General features: G+C 38.7%; 1 protein-coding gene across 1 annotated transcript in view; it reads right to left on the bottom strand.

Moving 5' to 3' along the window:
* DEUP1 (deuterosome assembly protein 1) overlaps positions 1–19,376 on the bottom strand; it is a 100,523-nt gene extending 81,147 nt beyond the window's left edge. Inside the window, 2 exon segments of the mRNA XM_057553347.1 lie at positions 18,101–18,173; positions 19,289–19,376. Coding sequence (XP_057409330.1) covers positions 18,101–18,147 — 47 coding nt within the window. The 5' untranslated portion in view covers positions 18,148–18,173; positions 19,289–19,376.
* Positions 19,377–20,799: the final 1,423 nt, after the last annotated feature.

Genomic DNA, 20,799 nt, shown 5'->3' with positions numbered 1-20,799 from the left:
TGACAAAATTCAACATCCATTATGACAAAACCCCTCAATAAAGTGGGTACAGAGGGGACACACAAAAGTACTTCAACATAATAAAGGCCATATGTGACAAGCCTACATCATACTCAATGGTGAAAAGCTGAAAGTTTTTCCTCTAAGATCAGGAACAAGACAAGGATACCTACTCTTACCACTTTTATTAAATATAGTATTGGAAGTCCTAGCCAGAGTAATTAGGCAAGAAAAAGAAATAAAAGGCATCCAAATTGGAAAGGAAGAAGTAAAACTGTCACTATATTAAGATGACACTATATATATATATATATATATATATATATATATATATATATATATGGCATAAAGACTCCATCAAAAAACTTAAAAACTAATAAATAAATTCAGTAAAGTTGCAGGATACAACATCAATATACAAAAATCTGTTGTATTTAAATAAACTAATAATGAACTATCAGAAAGAGAAATTAAGCAAACGATCCCATTTACAATTGCATCAAAAAAGAATAAAATACCTAGCAATAAATTTAACCAAGGATGTGAAAGACCTGTATATTGAAAACTACAAGACATTAAAGAAATTGAAAACAACACAAATAAATGGACAGATATTCCATGCTCATGGATTGGAAGAATTAATATTGTTAAAATGTCCATACCACCCAAATCAATCTACAGATTCAATGCAATCCCTATCAAAATCCCTATCCCAATGGAATTTTTCACAGAAATAGAATAATCCTAAAATTTGTATGAAACCATAAAAGACCCCAAATAGCCAAAGCAATCTTGACAAAGAAGAACAAAGCTGAAGGCATCACACTCTCTAATTTCAAACTACATTACAAGCTATAGTAATTTAAACAGTATGATATTCACAGAAAAGCAGACACACAGATCAAAGGAACAAAATAAAGAGCCCAGAAATAAACCCAAGCATATATGGTTAAATAATTGATGACAAAGAAGCCAAGAATACACAATGGGGAAAGGACAGTCTTTCCTATAAATGGTTTTGGGAAAATTGGACAGCCACATGCAGAAGATTGAAACTGGACTAATACTTTTACACCATACACAAATATTAACTCAAAATGGTTAAAGACTTGAGTGTAACACCGGAAATCATAAAATTCCTAGAAGAAAACATGCGGTAAAGCTCTTTGACATTATGCCTTGATGATGATTTTTTGATTCTCACACCAGAAGTACAAGGAACAAAAGCAAAAATAAACAAGTGGGACTACATCAAACTAAAAAGTTTCTGCATAGCAAAGGAAATCATTGACAAAATGAAAATGGAGAACATATTTGCAAATATCCAAAATATATAAACAACTAATACAACTCAATACAAAAAAATATGATTAAAAAATGAGCAGATCTGAATAAATGTTTTTCCAAAAAAGACATACAGATGTCCAAAAGACACATGAAAAATGCTCTTTATCATTAATCTACATCACTAATCATTAAACATAATGCAAAAAAACCACAATGAGATATCACCTCACACCTGTCAGAATGGCTATTATGAAAATGACTAGAAATAAAAAGTGTTGGCAAGGATGTGGAGAAGAGAGAACACTTGTACACTGTTGGTGGGAATGTAAATTGGTACAGTTTTTATGGAAAACAGTATGAAGGTTCCTCAAAAAATTAAAAATAGAACTACCATATGATCTAGCAATTACACCTCTGGGCATTTATCTGAAGAAAATGAAAACACTAACTTGAAAAGATATATGCATCCCCATGTTCATTACAGCATTATTTAACAATAGCCAAGTTATGGAAACAAAGTAAATGTCCATTGATGGATAAATGGATGAAGATGTGGTACATGTATGTATATGTGTGTGTGTATAGACACACACACATACAATGGAATATTATTCAGCCACATAAAAGAGTGATATCTTGCCATTTGCAACAACATGGATGAACCCTGAGGGTATTATGCTAAGTGAAATAAGTCAGACACTGAAAGACAAATACCATATGTACTCTCTTATATGTGGAGTCTAAGATATATATATAAAAACCAAGCTCATAGATACAGGTAACAGATTGGTGGTGGCCAGAGGCAAGAGGTGGAGGTAGGATAAATGGATAAACTGTTTTTTTTTCAGTTTCAAAAATAATAATAAATAAATAGAATTTAACATTTCTGTGGTGGCTCACAAATCCTATTTGCACATCACATTCTGTACTACACCTGAAACATAATTAGAACCAAATGAGAGAGACTCCAGCAGAACTCCTAGAACTCACTTCTGTAGACATGTCTGTGGTGTCAGCCTGCTCTTTAGTCAATTGTCTCTCCTAAAACAGTAAATGAAAGATTTATCACTTTATGATTTTTAGGTCATAGTTTCATGGTTGCCCTTGTTCAAAATTAAGTATTGAATTATAGTTAAAAGTAGCTTTTTCTCAAGCACTTTTTTTTGTTGTCCAAAAAATGTTATTTACTGTCACCGTGAGTGTTTGCTGACGTACTAGCATTGCAATGCCTATTTTTACTGCATATTTGAGATGGTGGCTCATATTCAGTCCATTCTCTGCTCTCATTTGTGATAAGCTTAATGTTAGGATGTGGAGGAGGTGTAACTCCCACTATTCCAATAAAGCATGCTTAACTGTACTTATAAAGGCCTTATTCTAAAGCCTTCATTATAATCATCAAAAAAAGATGTTTATAGAAAGAAAATGCAATGTCATAGCTTTCAAGTCTCTATCAGTGTTTTATAAGAATTCTAGGTACATACAAATTTAAAATCTCATTTTTTGTATGTTCTAAAGGGAATGGAAATTCTGTTTAAAAATCTACATTACAGATCAACTTTTTCTTGAAACTTTTCTATGATAATTATTCACATTCTGAGTAACACCTTGGTTCACAGATCCAATGAGGTAAGGAGACAGTGAAATGTTAGCAAGCACTAACTCTCTTTCTTCAGGGTGATTTCTACAATCATCTAGAAGCATAAATAATTATCTGAAAAATTATTCCATATTAATACATACAAACATAGGATACAATTAATAGTAAATAAATATTTACACATGCATTAGCTTAGATTTTTTTGTTTGTTTTTTCATATTTCTTTTTTTAAGCCTATGGGAGAGGTTGAAACTAAAGCAAATCTGGACATATTATAAAGCCACTGAAAAAGTATGAACCCAAAATCAAATTTGTATCTGACATATATTGCTATCCCATTTTCAACATCTAAAATTACCCTTTGTACTTTTTTTGACTATTTAAACATTTAAATATTTAATGATTGACTTCCACTAATAATCATAAGCGTGGATTCTATAAGCCAATCTCTTAAGACAATTAAAATTCCCTCCTGCCAAAAGGTCTATCTGATGAGAGACTGCAGTGTTAGTACATGTGAGGACAGTCACTTTACCCTTTTTCTATTTAAAACTACAGCCGTCTATTTCACTGGATCCTAACAGTGAAGAATTAGGCAAACACTGATAAAATCTGTTTTTCCAAGGCTAGAAAACTAAGAAATATACTGTTCCCTAAATGTTAGAAATTTCTAATGAAACTTCTAATGCCAGCTTGTTCTGATAACTTCCAAATCTGTATCTGCAGCCTGAGCTGCTGAGCTCCTGACTTCTCTAACCAACTACCTATTCAACATTGACATTTCCATAGGCGTCTATAGGCATCTCAGTCTTCACAAGTTCAAAGCAGAGTGCTAGACTCCCTGTGCCACAAACCTGCTCCCACTCCAGTCCACTCCATTTCTTTAATTGGCACCATAGTTACAGTTACTCAAGATAAAAAACTCTTCATGATTCTAGATTTGTGTTTTCCTCAAACCCTAGAACCATAGTCCTATTGGCACTGCCTCCAGTATACTAAATTCTGACTACTTCTCACCATATCCAGTGATAAAACCCTAGTCTGAGTCATCCTTATCTCTTGTCTGCTTCCATCCTTATCTCCTATGTGGCTAGTTGCCTACTCAACATCCAGCTTTCCTTTCTTCCATACCAACAGAGCTCTGATGTTATTCAGTGTGGAAATGTGTCCAGCGAGAAAAACAACTACATTTCCCAGTCTCCCCTGGAGCTAGGCATAGCCATGTAACAAAATCTGGCTTATGAAATGTAAGCGGAAGTTGCCGTGAAGCTGTTGAAAAGAAGGCCACAGCAGTTGCTCTTGGTGTCCCACACATCTCTCACACTTACCACTTCAGGGCACTCAGCCTGATTTCCAGTGGACAGAACCTGCATTTCCTTGCCTGAGTGTCTTCTCTTGCTACTGGAGTCCTCTTTGCCTCCTGTGTGATAGGCCAGCAGCGACGGGGAATTGAAGCCCTCCCAGGAGCAACCTTCAACCAATAACTGTCGGTTACTGGTGTATAAACATTCATTTGCTCCTTGGATGGAAGAACTCTGAGGAGTGTGATTTACACTGGGTTCCAGAGTTTCCCCATCAGGATTTTGCTCCAGTCACCTTCAGTGGTACTTGGTTTGATAACCTGTCTTTCCTTGTTTTACTTCCCCAACCCTACAGGTGATAGGCTGAAAAATGGCCACCAAAGATATAAGGTCTGAATCCCCGGAACCTGTAAATGTTATTTCATTTGGAAGAAAGTTCTTTGTATAAATTAAGTGTCTTGAGATGGGGAGATTATCCTACATTATCTGGGTGGGCCCTAGGAAAGAGGCAGAGGGAAATTTGACACACACAAGAAAAGGGGCTATGAAGATGAATCGGAGACAGATGAGAAGATGCTGGACTTAAGGATCAGAGTGCTGTAGCCACAAGCCAAGGAATGCTGGCAGTCACCAGAAGCCTGAAGAAGCAAGGAACAGATTCTCCCCTAGAGCATCTGGAGGGAATGCAGCCCTGCTGACACCTTGATTTTGGACTTCCGGAACACAGAACTGTGAGTAAATGCATTTTAGTTGTTTTAAGCCACTGAGTTTGTTATACAGCAGTCACAGGAAACTAATACACCATACTTTCATCTCCCAAATAAACTAGCCTTCTTTCAGGGCTTTGGCTTCTGTAGGAACCCCAAATAAAATGCTGGCATGCTCTCTTTTGTTTTTACCCGTTGCCCTTCCTCTGCTCCCTTCCTGGAAGGCAGATGTGATGCTGGAGGTGGTTCCGCCATCTTGCAATCATTTGTTGGGGCCAAACAATAAAGCCACACACTGAGGGTGATAAAGCAGAAAGATACATCTAGACTTGGATATACAGCTAATTATTTGATCTTTACTTGGATGGGTAACAGGCATCTCAAACCAAGCTTGCATTTTCTCCAGTCTTCTTTATTTTAATAAATGACAATCTTATCTTTCCAATTGGTGGGACAAAAGCCCACCATCCCATCTCCTTCCTGCACACTCCACATTCAATCTATGATTTCTAAATATTATCAGCTTTTCTGTCAAAACATCCCCATTTGTCACTATTTCTACCAACCTGATCCAAACCACTGCCATCTCCCACTGAATTACAGTTCGGCTTGTCTGTCTTTTCTACCCTTGCTTTGCTATGGTCTAGTCTTCACATAGCAACCAGAATGAGCCTTTCAAAACATTAGGTCAGAAAATGTCACTGCTTTGCTCAAAGCCTTCCAGTGACTTCCCATTTTACACAGTGAAACCTAAAGTCTTTACCAAGGTCTGCAAGGCCCTACAGGCCTTGGTTCTATTTGCCTCTCTGAGGTCACCACCTACCACCTTCCTCCCGGCTTGCTCCTCTCTAAACACACTGGCCTTTTTTTTTCCTTGAAAATACTAAGCATGTTCCTGCCTCAGAACCTTTGCTTTTGCTGTCTCCTCTGCCTTGAATGCCATTCCCCAGGCCATATTGAATACATATACATATATATATAATTCACATATATATGAATTATATGTTTTCATATATATTCATATATATATATTTCATATATATAATTCATATATATGAATACATATGAAGAGAACCCTCACTTTCTGTAGGTCTTTCTTCAGATGTCACCTTATCAGATTTACTTTGTAACTCTCTACTACCATAACCTGCTTCATTTTTCTTCAAAGCAGTCACTACCATCCCCCTGACAGAATATACCCTCATTTATCTGTTAAAATCTGTCCCCCCACTGCACCGTAAGCTCCATGAATCTCTGATGGTACGGAGCCAGTGTCAGCTCTGAACTGCCAACCTCCAGAAAAATAAAAACCCTAATCTGTTTGGGTATCGTGTTATGAGACTCTGGACCCTTTTTAAAATTTGTGTTCAACAGGCCTTTTCTGAGAATGCACCATCAGAGAGATGGGGTGCTATCTCACTCTTGCCAGGCCATGGTGGAATCCACGTTCTTGACTAAGCATCTGTTGGTACTTGGGAGAAGGGACTCCTCATTACTGCTGGGTGGCGGGGGGAGGGGTTCAGGCTCCCCACTAGTCCTTTGCCAATACCACCACGGCTGAGGGGGGCAGGGGTGTCCTCATGGGCCCCATGGACACTGTGGGAGGTGGGTGGCCTCGTTATCACTCACCGCTCAAAGTGTCTGTTTTTCTTTGCCATTGTAAGTATGTATGTTTCTCCCTGAGATTGTCTGTGATCTGAGGCAAGATTTGGGTATTCCGGGGTCCCTGGGCCATAGCACCAAATGTGCCTCATATCCCACTTCAGTTTCTTATATGAATGGGTACAGACTTCATCCGTACTCTGACCAGCTGTCCTTTATGAGTCAGCTGTTTTGCTGACCCAACCATTTTTTCCTATTCTTGAACTTTTTAAAAGTATTTTCATAACTTGAAAATAAGATTAGCACAAGATATTTGCATTTCTGCTTTTCTCTTTTTTAGAGAAAATTTGGAAGCCATTTCGCCACATGATTCTATAGTGCACCTGGCTCTGTTATGCTCTTTTTGTACATAGCTTTTACATGAACTACGGTCCAGTGAGAATGCTTTTTTCCCCCCCAGGGGAGAGAACTAACGAGCTTCTCCTGTTTCTATCATTTTCATGTTTTAGCACCTCTCTGTTTCACCAATGCTCTGACAAGAGGCTCGCAACTGCTCCAAGTGGTTCCAAGGTGCCAGACCACTGAGCACCTGGAATGTCAGGTCAGGGTGAGTGCCTGGGTCCTGATGTACATGCCTAGGTTTACACATATCATGGCTTATTTCTTTTTCATGTTTTAAAAAATGTAACTTGTAACTAATACAACCAACCTTTTGTAAACATTGTCCTGTAAAAATTACGTGCAAATTTATCCTACACAGAGGTAATTTTTAATCTTTGCCTTAACTTAATAGCAGCTTAACAAGTCTTTCAAAGGAATCTTTCTCTTCCCTTCTTTCTTCCCTCACGCCCTCCTCCCCTCTATCTCCCTCCCTCCCCTTTCTTCCTAAGTGTCTTTTCCTCCTTTCAAAGTCACTCAGTGAATTCCTACAATCACTTAGCATTGTGCTAACACTTCAGGGTCTAACTTCAAAGTCTGAGATATCAGAAATCTACCCTAGGTCCACTTCACGTTGCTTCTTCAGAGAAACAAGAAACTAGAACTTGTTAAATTTGATTACTCTGGAGAGGAATATGTGTATTTTGTGGGGGATAAATTATGATGGAGGGAGAATAATGGGGTATAGTCTGGGCCACTCAGATACCATGAGAATCAATCAAATTAAAAAGAATTTTCAAAAAAAAAAAAAGAATTTTCAATGTACAAAAATAATACATGACAATTTATTAAACTACAAATATATATTGACTTATATTAGAATTTTTTACAAACTATAATTAAAACTGTATTTAACTCATAAGAAACAGGTAAGTAAAGTAGTGATTATGAATATGTCTCAGAGGAAAGGACACTCTAAAGGTTAAGAAAGTTGTATATTCGGGGTCTTTTGTGTTTCCATACAAATTGTGAAATTTTTTGTTCTAGTTCTGTGAAAAATGTCAGTGGTAGTTTGATAGGTATTGCATTGAATCTGTTGATTGCTTTGGGTAGTAGAGTCATTTTCACAATGTTGATTCTTCCAATCCAAGAACATGGTATATCTCTCCATCTATTTATATCATCTTTAATTTCTTTCATCAGTGTCTTATAATTTTCTGCATACAGGTCTTTCATCTCCTTAGGTAGGTTTATTCCTAGGTATTTTATTCTTTTTGTTGCAATGGTAAATGGGAGTGTTTCCTTAATTTCTCTTTCAGATTTTTCATCATTAGTGTAGAGGAATGCAAGAGATTTCTGTGCATTACTTTTGTATCCTGCTACTTTACCAAATTCACTGATTAGCTCTAGTAGTTTTCAGGTAGCATCTTTAGGATTCTCTATGTATAGTATCATGTCATCTGCAAACAGTGACAGCTTTACTTCTTCTTTTCCAATTTGGATTCCTTTTATTTCTTTTTCTTCTCTGATTGCTGTGGCTAAAACTTCCAAAACTATGTTGAATAATAGTGGTGAGAGTGGGCAACCTTGTCTTGTTCCTGATCTTAGTGGAAATGGTTTCAATCATTCACCATTGAGGACGATGTTGGCTGTGGGTTTGTCACATATGGCCTTTATTATGTTGAGGTAAGTTCCCTCTATGCCTACTTTCTGGAGGGTTTTTGTCATAAATGCATGTTGAATTTTGTTGAAAGCTTTCTCTGCATCTATTGATATGATCATATGGTTTTTCTCCTTCAGTTTGTTAATATGGTGTATCACATTGATTGATTTGCGTATATTGAAGAACCCTTGCATTCCTGGGATAAACCCCACTTGATCATGGTGTATGATCCTTTTAATGTGCTGTTGGATTCTGGAGGAATCAGGCTCCCGGATTTCAGACTATACTACAAAGCTACAGTAATCAAGGCAGTATGGTACTGGCACAAAACCAGAAATATAGATCAATGGAACAGGATAGAAAGCCCACAGATAAACCCACGCACATATGGTCACCTTATCTTTGATAAAGGAGGCAAGAATATACAATGGAGAAAAGACAGCCTCTTCAATAAGTGGTGCTGGGAAAACTGGACAGCTACATGTAAAAGAATGAAATTAGAACACTCCCTAACACCATAAACAAAAATAAACTCAAAATGGATGAGAGACCTAAATGTAAGGCCAGACACTATAAAACTCTTAGAGGAAAACATAGGTTAAACACTCTCTGACATAAATCACAGTAAGATCCTTTTTGACCCACCTCCTAGAGAAATGGAAATAAAAACAAAAATAAACAAATGGGACCTAATGAATCTTAAGAGCTTTTGCACAGCAAAGGAAACCATAAACAAGAAGAAAAGACAACCCTCACGATGGGAGAAAATATTTGCAAATGAAACAACCGACAAAGGATTCATCTCCAAGATTTACAAGCAGCTCATGCAGCTCAATATCAAAAAAACGAACAACCCAATCCAAAAATGGGCAGAAGACCTAAATAGACATTTCTCCAAAGAAGATATACAGATTGCCAACAAACACATGAAAGAATGCTCAACATCATTAATCATTAGAGAAATGCAAATAAAAACTACAATGCGATATCATCTCATATCACTCAGAATGGCCATCATCAAAAATCTACAAACAGTAAATGCTGGAGAGGGTGTGGAGAAAAGGGAACCCTCATACACTGTTGGTGGGAATGTAAACTGATACAGCCACTATGGAGAACAGTATGGAGGTTCCTTAAAAAACTAAAAATAGAACTACCATATGAACCAGCAATCCCACTACTTGGCATATACCCTGAGAAAACCATAATTCAAAAAGAGTCATGTACCACAATGTTCATTGCAGCTCTATTTACAACAGCCAGGATGTGGAAGCAACCGAAGTGTCCATCGACAGATGAACGGATAAAGAAGATGTGGCAATATATACAATGGAATATTACTCAGCCATAAAAAGGAACGAAATTTAGTTATTTGTAGTGAGGTGGATGGACCTAGAGTCTGTCATATAGAGTGAAGTAAGTCAGAAAGAGAAAAACAAATACCATATGCTAACATATGTATATGTGGAATCTAAAAAAAAAAAAGGTCATGAAGAACATAGGGGCAAGATGGGAATAAAGACGCAGACCTACTAGAGAATGGACTTGAGGACACGGGGAGGGGGAAGGGTAAGCTGGGACAAAGTGAGAGAGTGGGAGTGTATATATGGACATATATACACTATCAAATGTAAAATAGATAGCTAGTGGGAAGCAGTCGTATAGCATAGGGAGATCAGCTTGGTGCTTTGTGACCAGCTAGGGGGTGGGATAGGGAGGGTGGGAGGGAGGGAGATGCAAGAGGGAAGAGATATGGGGATATATGTATAACTGATTCACTTTGTTATAAAGCAGAAACTAACACACCATTGTAAAGCAACTATACACCAATAAAAACATTAAAAAATAAGTTGTATACATAGAAGAGTACTCCTTTAAAGGATTTTTCTGAATTCAGATGTGAGAATGTGCTTTAATATTCATCTGCCTTGGTCTTTGAAAATATGACTTTCACAGAAGATAAAAAAATTTTGGTAGATCATGTACCAGTACCTAGATTTTTAGGAAGAATTTGACAAGATCCTATGCACGAGATCAAAGACTAAGATATAAGTCACAGAATAAAGAGTAAATGATTCAGTAAAGAAAATGAGACTTTTGGTTGAAGATGGATTAACATACAAATTTTGCTCCCTTTCCAAATCCTACTAAAATAAGGCAAAGGAATATATTTAACCTAAGGTTAAACCTACAGGACAAAAAAATGGGAGCTGGTATTGGAAAAAGCCAAGAAGCAACCCACTAGATATTTCTGGAAGTAGGAAGTGAACGCTGGCTGCCCAACTTATACCCTCTAAGCAGGAGAATTTTGAATCACGTTCTCTGGAAACTGATCAGCCTGAGACAAGGAAAAGAGACTACCCTGATAATCAGACAGTGAAGACCGCTATCAACAAGCCCTGCCCATGTACACTGGAGCTTCCCATCAGCTTCCAATGCCATTACTCTTAAATAGGAGCAAGCAGTCAAAGATCACAGACATCTGAGGAAAGCAGTTCACACAACGAGGTCAAATACAAACAGAAAGACATTGTTTGAAGAAAATTATGCAGAAAGAAGAAAACTTCAAAAAATTTATAATTAAGATACTAGAGGTATTAGCTCCAGGAAAAACAAAACGTGCAGAAAAGGAAAAGTAATCACAGTATACTATATGGCTCAGAGGTGAAGAGTATTTATAAAGGTAGAGGTATTTATAAAGTCATAACAAGGCAAACAGAATATTGATCCAACCAAAATTATGGTGTATAGAGAGAATGGAGGAATGGTGTGTGTGTGTGTGTGTGTGTGTGTGTGTGTGTGTGTGTGTGTGTGTATAGCAGGGATGATGAGGTGACCAAAACTGAATATTGATCCAACCAAAATTATGGTGTATAGAGAGAATGGAGGAATGGTGTGTGTGTGTGTGTGTGTGTGTGTGTGTGTGTGTGTGTGTAGCAGGGATGATGAGGTGACCAAAACTGAAAAATCAAGAAGTAGCAATGTAAGCATGTTCTTTAGAGATATGGAGATAAATATCAAAAGGACCAGCCAAAAGAAATGAAAGTGGTTGCCCTTCGGGAGTGGAAAACTGGAGCAGGAATAGGAGATTGCTGTTTTTTGGTAACAGTGACAAAGAACCAAATGACTTTTTAAATTACATACATGAGTAACTAAGTAAAGGAAAATCTGGATAAATGTTGTTTTTCAGTTAGAAAAGATATTTTAAAGAAAAAAAATCCATCATATGTGCATCCACTTATATTGTACAAGGAAAATGACATTTTTTAAAACATCACTCCAGAATTCAGAAATTTTGGGACTCTCTGTGTTTTATTGACCTTAGCATTGCTCAATGCATTTGTGGAATTCCTATTTAGAAATGACCTTCAGAGATAAGTTTATTAAACATAAGCTTTAATAATCTTAAATATATTAGACTGCACAGCACATTGGATGGTGGTTATACTGAGCCCTCAGGGAGCTGTAGCTACACTGTAGTTGGTGGAATGATTTCTCTGGAAAACCTAATTGATTTCTCTTCTTGAGTAGCAGAGGCTGGGAGAAAGGCAGTCCCGTGGAGTAATTGTTGGGGTTTGGAAAGAGGCACAAATTGAAGGATGTGGAGAAATATACCAGAGCCACACCCACAGAATGACTGACTGTAAAGGAGTTAATATAAGACGCAAGAGATAATTTCAAACACTTCTTATTCATATTTTTAATAAGAGTCAAAGGGTGTATTGCATTGATAAAGAAAAACAATTTACTATGTAAAAGGAACAATGAAATAAACATACAAAAAAGAAGTACTGGAAATAAAAACATGGTTGTCAATACTAAAGATCTCAACAGAAGCAATAAAAAACCAGAATGTAATCATTGCTGAAATAAAAATAAGAAAATGCAAGGAATTGCTCCAGAACATAGAGCAAAAAAGACAATGATGGAAATTATGAGAAAAAAGAAAAAGATGTAGGCATTCTAGTAGATTGAAACAAGATGGTGGAGAATTATTAATCAAAGGAATAGAAGAAAATTTCACTGAGCTGAAGAGATTTGAATCTTCAGTAATAAAAGTGTTCACCAAATGCTGTGAAGGATTATTGAGAAAGGATCTATACCTAGAAAGTTATCTTGGTAAATTTGTAAATTCCAAGGATAAAAAGAAATCCCATAAGCCTCCAGATATGAAAAAAAAAAAAAAAAGAAAGGGATAACAAAACCTGAAGGAGAGAATGAGACTGGCATTGGACTTTCCATCTTCAACACCCCACGCTTCAAGACTATGGGAGTAATGACTGTTACTGAGTTCCTGTGTAAGAGTAAAAATAAGACATTTGGACATGAAAAAAGTTAAGAAGTATACTGCCTATGTTCATTTTTATGAAAAGATTACCTAAGGCAGTATTTCAGTCAAATTAAAAATGAATTTTAAATAATTTAAATTAAGAACAGGGAACATTTTATATAATAGTAATAAGCAATGCAATCAAATTTACAGCTGTTAAAGAGGATTCTTAAAAGAGGAATAAAATAGTTAACATTATCCTATATATAATCATTTATATATAAATTAATAGAAATCAGGACTAGAAATCCAGATTATTTCTTGGAGGTGAAGCAAGGGAATGTGGAAGCAAAAACAGTACTAAAGGTGAAGTCTTACATAGGGTTGAGGGAGGTCAAAGTTACACTAAAAATTCGGGAAGCCAGACTAGAAATCCAAATTTAAAATGTTTGTAAAAAATGTAAATTAAAAACTTATAAAATAGGATGTAGAACTTCTAAGAGAAAAAAGAGGAAAAAGAAAACTAGATAAGACTAGCAAATGTTGGCAAAGCAAAAAGGGTCAAATGTTAATATATTAATGATCATAAAATCCTCTTTTTGGTGGCAAAGACATTCCAGTTGAGGTATATATATACATTAATCTAACCATATGCTACTTATAAGAGACACAATATGATATTTTAAAAAATATTGAAAACAAGGGTATGAGAGAATAGAAAATATATATTGGTCTCTGCCCCCGGTTCCCGGCACAAAGTTCCTAAAACCCTTGTAATTTCCTAAGTGATAAGAACTCTAGGGGCATCTCTTGCTCTAATATTGGTCTTAGACCTTGGTTCCTGAAACCTTAGTAATTTCCTGGGTGATAGGAGTGTCTTTTGTTCTAATGAGGCAACTTTGGGCAGGTTCCTAGATGACTCCTGGATGAGGGCTGGTCACCAGAAAGACCAAGTCATGATTAGAAACTTGGAATTTTCAGCCCCGCCTCTCCCCCCTCCATTCTCTTGTGTCGGGAGATGGTCTGAAAATGGAGTTGATGATCAATCATGCCTACGTGATGAAGCCTCCATAAAAATCCCCAAAGTACAGGGTCTGGAGAGCTTCTGGGTTGGTGACCAGGTGGAGGTGCTGGGAGAGTGGCGTGCCGCTTCCCATATACCTTGCGCTATGCATCCTTTCCATTTGGATGCTCATCTGTATCCTTTAACAAGCTGGATGAAAGTAAGAGTTTAAAGGTAAGTGTTTCCCCTAGTCTGTGAGCTACTCTAGCAAATTAATCAAATCCAAGGAGGGGCTATTGGAACCTCTGATCTGTAACTGGTTGGTCAGAAGCACAGGTGACAACCTGGGCTTGCAACTGCAGCTGAAGAGGGTCGTGAGCAGTCTTGTGGGACTAAGCCCTCAACCTGTGGAATCTGATGCTGTCTCTGGGTAGACAGTGTCAGAACTGAGTTGAATTGCAGGACACCCAGCTGGTGTCCCAGAGAATTGCTTGGCGGGGGAAAAAAAACTCCACACATTTGGTGACCAGAAGTGAAGTGTTCTCTGTGAAGGTAAAGGAGACACACAGGGAAGAAAGACATAGTAGGGAAGAACTGGGTTTTTCCCTACAAAGGAAGGAAAAGACTGAATTTTTTCCTTTATAAAAGGGATGAAGAAGGCTATTACAGACTAATGCAAATTAAAAAGAAAGCAGAGATGGCAATATCAATATCAGGCAAAGTAGAATTCAAATAAAAATCACTCACTTATACTTGTGAGATATTCTATAAAGCTAAACCATATAATATACCACAAAGATATAACATCCATGAACCTCAATATATTGAGCAACAGAACACTGGATATAATAAAATAAAAACTGCCTGAAATAAAAGAAGAATTGAACAAAAATTACAATTATAGTAAAGACCTTTCTTAAAATGTGACAAATAGACAAAAACATAATAATGGATTTGAAAAGCATAATTTAAACATAATAATAATAATAACAATTAAACAGTTTGGCTATATATGTATAACTTTTTACCCTTTTTTCTTAAGCAAAAGAGAATATACATTTGTTTTCAATGCCTAAAGGACATTTATAAAAATTGATCATGTAACAAATCATAAGAATAATCTTAATGAAACTGAACTATCATATAGGTCATATTCTATGACCATGGATGTAGGGGGATTAGAAAGTAATAATAAAAAGATAAATAAACCCCACCCCCAGAAGTTACATCTCCCAAATATCTCTTGAGTCAAAGAGGAAATCAAAGCTGAAATAATAGACAATTTAGAAAATGAGAGTGGGAACACTAATTCTACAGCCTGCAGCAAAGTTGAGCCCAAGAGGAACTTTAGCTTTAAATGTTTGTATTATTTAAAGAAATCATGAAATTCAGAAATCATGAAAATAACTGAATCATATTTTTCAACTCAAAAATCAGAACAGGATAAGTAAAATAAAACATAAAAGGACAAAGAGTAGAAATTCATGAATAAAACAAAAACAAAGTAAAATGTAGACATGGTTCTCTTAAAAAGTCCAATAAAAGTAGATTATTTATTCATTCTATAGGTATTTATGTTCTGGGCATACACTCTGAAAACAAAAAGGACAAACTTGGCTGATTCACTTTGTTGTACAACAAAAACTAGCACAGCATTGTGAAGCAGTTATACTCCAATAAAGATGTATAAAAAACAACAACAACAACAAAAACCCACCAAACATGACAAAAATAAACAAATAAATGGTTCATTTAGAAGGAGTTTAGGTTGATAATTATGGCACAAACACCTATAATTGGGAGAAACCTTGGATAAATAAAAATCAAACCCTGTTATAACCTAGATGTCAGAGAATCATGACTCACCCACTTCATAAATGTTCTGTGTAAAAGCTCCCACCTCAGGCCTTTGTGTTTTCTGTTCTTCGTATCTGGAACCTTCTTCTCTCAGACATAAGCTCTGCTCAAATGCTGCCTTACCAGGAATCTTTGTTTGACCACCCCATTCTCATCCTCAGCCTGCTTTATTCTTCTTCATATCACATATGAAACATGTTGATATCTCCCACTGTCTCTCCCACTAATGTAAAAATCCCCTGGAGGAGCGGTCTCTAGTGTGTTCACTGCTGTCTTCCTGGTGCTTAGACCAATGAATGGCTCATTGTAGACTTTAGATAAATGAAATCTTTGTCAAATGACGGTTGCTCCACAAATCATTACTGTGTATATAGGTGACATGGTTTGATAAGCATATAAAAAATCCCTGATGGAGTGAGGTTTTATTATCTTCATGATCTAAAATTTTACATATTTCTCAATAGTGCATGGGACAGAGGCAAAGCCAACCTGGCTCTCCATTCTTTGGAGAGGAAGGTCGACAAGGTCTGGTCCCACGTCTGTTGTGGTAAGTGGTGGTTTTCTCATGGAAACCTCCAGTAATTCTCATTCACTTCTGGTTTGTAATTACATTGTACCCAAATGAGCTCTATGGCTCCCTACAAAATACTAAGTTCTTTAAGGTTTGTTTCTTAATGGTCTTTGTATGAGTCAGAGAGCTTAGTGTTGTGCCTGGCATACATTCAGTCCTCCATACTTTTTTCCAAAAGAATGAATGAAGAGAAACAGCAGTCTCCATGGCTGCAGATTTGCAGGAGTGAAGTGATATATGGTACCCAACCTCAGGTTCAAGACCTTCAATCTGCATCTTAGCCCTTAGTGCCATCTTCACACCAGGGACCTACCACCTGCTCAATCCAGAACCCTATCCTGGCTCTGCTATGGATTCCAGGCAGGATACTCCCCACATCTTTTTGCCATCCATTTCTAGTGTAGCAAAATGCTGGGATTGGAGCCAGACGTATCTGCTGAATTCAAATCCTACCTCCTCCAGAAACCAGCTGTGTATTCTGGGCCAAGTTCCTGCTTTATTTCTCTTTCTTTCTACCTTTCTGAACTCAATGTGACACAGGCTGCTAGTGGGCCACCAATATCCATTCTTTTTCCTTTTATTATAGTACCTCTGAGCTTTAACTGGCCATACGGCTGCCCAGTTAGAGACTGCATTTCTCAGCCTTCCTTGCAGCTAGCTCTTGCCCTGGGGCTAAGTTCTGGCCAATGCGGAGTGAACAGAAGCGAGGCTTGTCACTTCCAGGTCATACTCCTAAGAGGAACGGTCTTATTCTCTCCTCTTGGCCTTCCCCCTTCCCTCTGGCAGGAGCACAGTCATGATGGTGGGAGCTGAAGCAATCACTTCAGGCCCAGAGCTGGAAATCATGTAGTGAGAATGGCGGAGCTGCCCTACCAGCCCTGGTCTGCTCATCTCTGGTCTTGTGGATGAAACAGAAATACACTTCAATCTTTTTTAAACCTCTGTATTTGGGGGTCTCTTTGTCACAAGAGCTTAGACTATACTCTAACTAATATGCTCAATTTTGTTAGTTGTAAAATGAGAATGATACCTAGCAGGGCTGTTCTAAGGAGGAGTATGCAGTAGAAGTTTAAGACTTGTGCAGCTTTCCTTTAGCCTGATGTCAAAGTCACAGTCTGAGCAGAATAACTGAAAGTAAGATATCTGGAGTGTTTGACTAGTGCCAAAGTCAGTCACAGTCAAGATCAGGAACTATAGTATCACCCCTACCCCCCATCCCTCTCCCACTTTCTCTACTCCCTCTTAACTCCCTAAGCTCTAGGGTCAGCCAGTGGCCAGTTGGCTAATGAAGCAGTAGGAAGAGAAACCTTTATGGTGCTGGTGGCAGGGAAGGACAGACATTTGTCAAAAAGAATTTAATTTTTTACAATGGCAAATACCATACAAACTCTATTCCTTATCTCTTCCTGAAACGTTTGGTAAAATATCCAGTTCTTGTTGCAGTTTTGAGGAGCTAAATCTGTTTTGAGGCTATGTTTTCGTTTTGAGTACAGCCTTAAGGGCAAGCCTGGAGGGATGCTTGGACACTCAATGCAGCAGAAAAGGAGCAAGCTGGCCAGGAGCTGCTGCACTGTGGAAACCCAAGAGCACATGAGGCCTATGTGGGCATCCATCACCCTAGAACACTGGAAAATTTCACTAGAAGTTGGAAAATGGTGATTTTTGACTACAGATCCATAGTCAAAACTGGAAAGACTCAAACTATAGATTCTTAAAGTCACTTGAATTTCTCCCAACCCCCTGACCAAAAATAATTGGTACATCCTCTATGAATACTACATTTCAAAATTCACATATCATCAGGGAGATTTTGGCATAATTAAGTACCAACATAATTAAAAAGAAATGTCTCAGCACTTACTCCATTGTATTAGGGGCTTGGTTCTCCATGTCAAGAAACTGCTGCATCTGGTTTGTATTTCTTGATTTTTAATCTGTGAGGGGGAAAAAAATGATCTAGATTCCTAAAATGCTTACATTTATTAACCTATAAAACAAGAGAATTTTGCTACTGGCAAACCATGTTGTTATATGAGTTTTTCTGAGTGTAGTAGCTCTTGGTTCCACAGAACGTAGACACTTGCATGCGTGTGTGTGCCCCGTGCATTTATGACATTGGTTTAGTGATGAGTTGAAATAGATGCTACTGACTGAAGTGAACATTCATTCACTATCTACTGAACAACAGCTTGGTACCAGGTACCTTGCAAAGTGCCAGCACATGAGATAAGTAAAAGAGAATTCCTACTCCAGACGGGTCCCAGCTGAAGGTACTCAAGATTTCCTTCCCGGTGGCTCCCCTAAAGGTCTGCCTTTATTTGAGTAGATTCTTTCTTTGGTCCTGTCTGGATTTAGTTAGAATGAATATACCATGAGATTTAGGACAAAAAGCCTAAAATTGCCTAAAAATAGAAAATTTACAATTCCTCAGTGGCTCTGTGGGCACCCGCTCACCCTTTTGACAAAATAGGGATGTTAGTACTTCCTAAAGTAAAAAAAAATGTTTTTCCCAGCAACGTAGTTTTAATTAAAAAGAAAAAATCTATGAGGATAAATGGACAAATATTGAAAAGGACTTCGACTCCTCTGAATAAAAGTTAAACAGCATTCAAGATGGTAGAAAGAGGAGGAAGAGAGGCGGGCTCATGTCCCTCTCAGATCAAAGGGATTAAAGAGGGACCCTGGAATTGCGAGTGGAGAAGAGGGGCGAGGAGCAGGAACGGGGAATGAAAACCTGCCCAGTACGTTCAGATGAATAATTTCATTTTGTAGGTTCCCAAATCCCTCACTTTAACATCAGGGAAACTGAGGCACAGACGAGCCAAGTGACTTGCCCAAAGCCACACAACTAGAACACAGACCTTCCAGTTTAGGGAGAATCTCTGTTCTGAATTCTACAGGGTCAGCCCGAGCCTCTCTCCACCCGCCCCGCAGCCCGCGCCCCCCGGGAGGGTTCAAGGCCAGCCTCCGCGGAACAGCCTGTCTGTTGGGCGTCCCCCGCCCCTCCTGGGCAAGCTGGGCTGAAGGTCGAGGGTCCGAGGCGGGTTACCTGCGCTGCGCCGCGCTCTCCCGAGAGGGCTGAAGCCCCGGGTGTAGGAACGCCGAGGCCACCGCCAGCCCGGCCCGCCCCGAGGGGCCCCGCCGCCCGGGCCCGCCCGCCGCGCGGCCTCCGAGGCCGTTACGGCCTCTGGCTCCCGGCCCGGCGCCGCCGCCGCCACAGAGCCGCCGCTGGCTGCCATGGGGACGCGGCCGAACTCGCTGCCGCCGGGGGTGAGGTGGGGGATGGGCTCGGCGGCGCGGCGGGCTGACCCGCGGGAGGCCGCGGCTGGCGCGCCTTGCCGGGCTCCCCGGGACCTCGCCGCCCTGCAGTTCTGCGTCTAGTGTCTGCTCAGCAGACGGAGGGCTCCCCGAGACCTCATTCTGGGTGCTGTCCACTCTGCGGCTCCCACTGCTCAGCAGAGTGTCCGGCACTCGACGGGGATCCGAGAAATATTTGTCGGATGAATGAACGAAATAACGAGGGAACAAAGTGTAAACAGCTGGGGTGGGGGAGGGTTCTGCATCCCTGCATCCAGGTTCCTTAAATCCCCCTGGCTTCCCCGCCTCTTACCCACATTTGAAATGATACGAAAAAGAAATAGACTTACGGCAAAGAGAGCTGCCTTTCGAGTCACCAAAGTGTCCCTCAGCTAGGAAGAGGTGGACCTTCAGCAGCAACTGTACCTGTCTTTCCCGTCCAGCGCATTGGGTCCTTAGAACAACTCTGCGAGTCAGACGGAGCAGTGTTCCTTCCCTCTTAGGGAGAAGGAAATAGCTCCTAAGTGGGGGAACACGGACGGAACGCAGAGTGATTGATTCCAAATTCTTTTTTTCACCAAATTCCAAGAATAATTGATGACAGAAGCTCTGTCTCATGGTTCTCATTTCAAAGAAATGATAGGAAAGAATATATGCATGAATACTTGTACGTACACACACGCACACACACACATATATATATACCCTTTTTTTTTTTTTCTACGGATACCACGAGTGATATTTTAAGCACTTAGATTTTGTGTTTGGAAAATATTCTAGTATCTATTTTAGGGACAGAATTCCTTGCCAATACATTCAGTCGATTAATTCCTAACTCTTAAAATCTTTTCTTTGCACTCCACTTTCATAATATTAACATTAATTTGCTACTTTAATATGGCTATCAGTTTAATACTGACCTCAATTCCTCCATCCAAATTCCACCTGAATTTCAAAAAACCATTTGCTGTTTCTTGACAAATTGAGTTTCATAGATGAATTGTGTAAAGTAACTCAGGTCATTAGTGCTAATAAGTGTTTCATAGTTCTCATTATGATTGAATGAAGAAAGTGATCATTTTATCTTAACTTGAGACCTTCCATTATTCTGTAAACCTTTGTCATATTCTCTATTCTTGTCTAAACTGAATGGATCAATATATTTATTCTGACCCCAGGAAGGGAAAATGGAACTAGGAATGAAATTTAATGAAGTTTCAGGATGCCCAATATCACTCACACTGTGTAACTCTTTACCATTGG

The sequence above is a fragment of the Balaenoptera acutorostrata genome, chromosome 9 (assembly GCF_949987535.1).
Source record: "Balaenoptera acutorostrata chromosome 9, mBalAcu1.1, whole genome shotgun sequence".
In the NCBI taxonomy this organism is placed as follows: Eukaryota; Metazoa; Chordata; class Mammalia; order Artiodactyla; family Balaenopteridae; genus Balaenoptera; species Balaenoptera acutorostrata.
The sequence above is the reverse complement of the archived record's forward strand: the minus strand, read 5'-3'. Positions and strand labels throughout refer to the sequence as shown.